Genomic DNA, 3,095 nt, shown 5'->3' on the forward strand with positions numbered 1-3,095 from the left:
ATATTTTTTATTGAAATCCGTGTTTTTGAAGGGTTAAAATTTTTTGTAAACTTCACCCATCTAAGCGGTTGTGCCTGCGACAGAATTAATATTACAATTATTATTATTAGTATTAATTGGTCCTAAGAATAATCTTCTTTGGTACTTATGAGAAATTTCCTTGGACCCAGCTCCCTTTCGAACCGTTTTCGTTCCCCTCCTTCGCGAAAGCAGGAACCAGAAACGACAAACTTTTATTTAACACTAAATTGGAGAAATTGATACCTATATATATATTTTCTTTTTACTGAAATCCGTGTTTTTGACGGGTTAAAATTTTTTGTAAATTATTTATTTAAAAATCTATAGATTTTTATTTACCGTTATCTTCAATACGTTTTTTTACACGTAAAAAAACGTCTATCTTGGATGTGTAATTTCAGTATACATGCTTGTTAGATTTAATGGAAATATAGTTGGATATATATTTTATAATAGTTTATATTATATAATTATTTTATAAAAAATTAATAGTTTATTTTAGTTGGTTTATTTATAACTTATTTTTTAATAAATAAAATTATTTGTAAATTAAAAATTTTAATTTTTAATCAAATTTAATAATCAATTTATTATTCATAAATTAATATATAAAATAGATTTTATTAGTATATAAAGTATTTAAAGAATAAAAATAATAATAAAGTAATCCAATAATTAATTAAAATTTATATTTTATAAATATTTATATATATATGGAGATTAAATAAAATAAATAAATATATATATATATATATTTATATATATAAGATCCAGACACTGAATGATGGTCACTGCCCAATTCTTCAGCTAATTGAAAGAGAAAATTCTTTCGAATTTTATTTACTCAATTAACTCAGTGGTCTCTTTGTATAATAATTCAGGCATTGATGATTGCTAAATTTAAAAACGAATGTAAAAGACGAAGAGATCCTGTTTTCATAGTATTTTCTTCATTATCAGCGTGTTTTTATTTCATTTTCGCTCTCAATATCTGAAATAATACGCATTCTTTCTATTTAAGGCATGTATCGTGATAATTTTCATCTCCACTGTCGTCAGAATCTTCAATTTCGTTACATTGTCAAATTCTTCCTCGCTTTCGTGTAATTCGTTTATATCCGATTCAGATTGGTCTTTATTTATTTTAATTATTCTTTTTTAATTCTTCTTTTTTTATCAATTCCGTGTCTTTTTCCATAATAATATAAACGAAAAAAAATATATTTTATCGGTTAGGTTTTGAAAATATCTCGAAATATTCAAATTTTTTTTATTTACTTTCGAAGATAAATTTTTCTTATTTTATATAAATATATAAATTTTTCTTAAATTTTAAGCTTTCGACTAGCACTCATTCTACAAAAATCTACAAAAATCACTTCTTTTCTCTGCAAAATTCATCATTGAAAGGATTATTCGTTGTCATATTACAATTATAAGCTTGTTACTTTTTCTAATTCATTGTTATTTCATTTTTCTTATTTCCCAATAATCGATCCATATAAATTAACCTGTCGTAATTTTCGTAAAAATAGGTATACAACATCTAGAAACAATAAAATAATAAATGTTCCAGAGAAGACGAGTAGAAATATATATTTGCTGCGTTATATTACTAAAAATTAATACACAATTTTTTACAAAACGCACTGTTGAAATCATCTCTCACATAAATCTACAAAAATCACCTCTTTTCTCTGCAAAATTTCCGAAAAATCCGTCGAAGGAATCGTATCACAATTATAAACAACTTGTTCGATCGTGTATCTATTGCTAAACAGTCATTTTCTTGGTGTTATTTTTTCATTGTTATTTCTAATTTTCCAATAATCAATCCATATATCGATAAATCAACTCGTCGTAATTGAAGGATTTTAAAAATAAAAATAGCTATACAACATCTAGAAACAATAAAATAATAAATGTTCCAGAGAAACCGAATAAAAATAGATGTACAACATTTAGAAACAGTAAAATAATAAATGTTCCAAAGAAATTCCAATTTCCGAAAAATCCGTCGAAGGAATTATCGTATCACAATTATAAACAACTTGTTCGATCGTATATTTATTGTTAACAATCATTTTCTTGGTGTTATTTTTTCATTGTTATTTCTAATTTTCCAATAATCGATTCATATATCGATAAATTAACCCGTCATAATTGAAGAATTTTAAAAATAAAAAATAGGTATACAACATTTAAAAATAATAAAATAATAAATATTCCAAAGAAGACGAATAGAAACATTAAATATATTTGCTGCGTTATATCATTAAAAACCAATACACAATTTTTTACAAAACGCACTATTGAAATCATCTCTCACATAAAACTACAAAAATCACTTCTTTTCTCTGCAAAATTCACCGTCGAAGGGATTATTCGTTATCATATCACAATTATAAACTTGTTCGATCGTATATTTATTAATAAATATCGTATAAATATTCCAGAGAAGACGAGTAGAAATATTAAATACATTTGCTGTATTGTATCGTTAAATGCACAATATTCAAAGAACAATACTTGATATTTTTAATCATAAAATCCGTGAAATTTCTCCTGAAAAAAACTCCCCCCTTTCGAGCAATTTTAATTAATAAACACCCCCAAACGATGAGCACAAATAGTACTCGTAATTTTAAAATTCCCTTCTTATCGATCTTGAGCAACGTGCAACAGATCGATAAATTCTCTCGTTTTTCCAGGCCAAGTTGTCCATCAAGGACCCAATGCCGTACGTGTTCAGGGGCCCGTTCGAGCTGTTGGATCCCGGGAACAACTTCGCGGGCCAACTGGACATCGACATCACGGTCAGAAACTTGGGAAGGTAATTCTCCCTTTCGAGGGCCTCGTTTGAGAATAATATAATAATAAAATCGGGAAAACGAATCTCTCGGGGGCAGTGAACGAACCGTGTGTGAACTTTGGTCCGCAGGGCGCTCGTGACGCCGTACGTGCTCGCCCCGAAATGCTTCGTGTTCAAGAACGAGCCGGACGGGCCGGAGTTCAAGTGCCAGGCGTCGAGGATGAGCGGTGGGATGGACGGCGGTGGCTCGTCGTCGCCGCCG

General features: G+C 28.7%; 1 protein-coding gene across 1 annotated transcript in view; it reads left to right on the forward strand.

The window, feature by feature from the left end:
• LOC102676965 overlaps positions 1-3,095 on the forward strand; it is a 20,875-nt gene that overhangs the window by 1,513 nt on the left and 16,267 nt on the right. The window contains exons 2-3 of the mRNA XM_031511397.1: positions 2,733-2,854; positions 2,963-3,091. Of these exons, the coding sequence (XP_031367257.1) occupies positions 2,733-2,854; positions 2,963-3,091 (251 nt within the window). The remainder of the gene's footprint in view (positions 1-2,732; positions 2,855-2,962; positions 3,092-3,095) is intronic.

Source organism: Apis dorsata, unplaced genomic scaffold (assembly GCF_000469605.1).
Source record: "Apis dorsata unplaced genomic scaffold, Apis dorsata 1.3 scaffold_312, whole genome shotgun sequence".
NCBI classification, from domain to species: domain Eukaryota; kingdom Metazoa; phylum Arthropoda; class Insecta; order Hymenoptera; family Apidae; genus Apis; species Apis dorsata.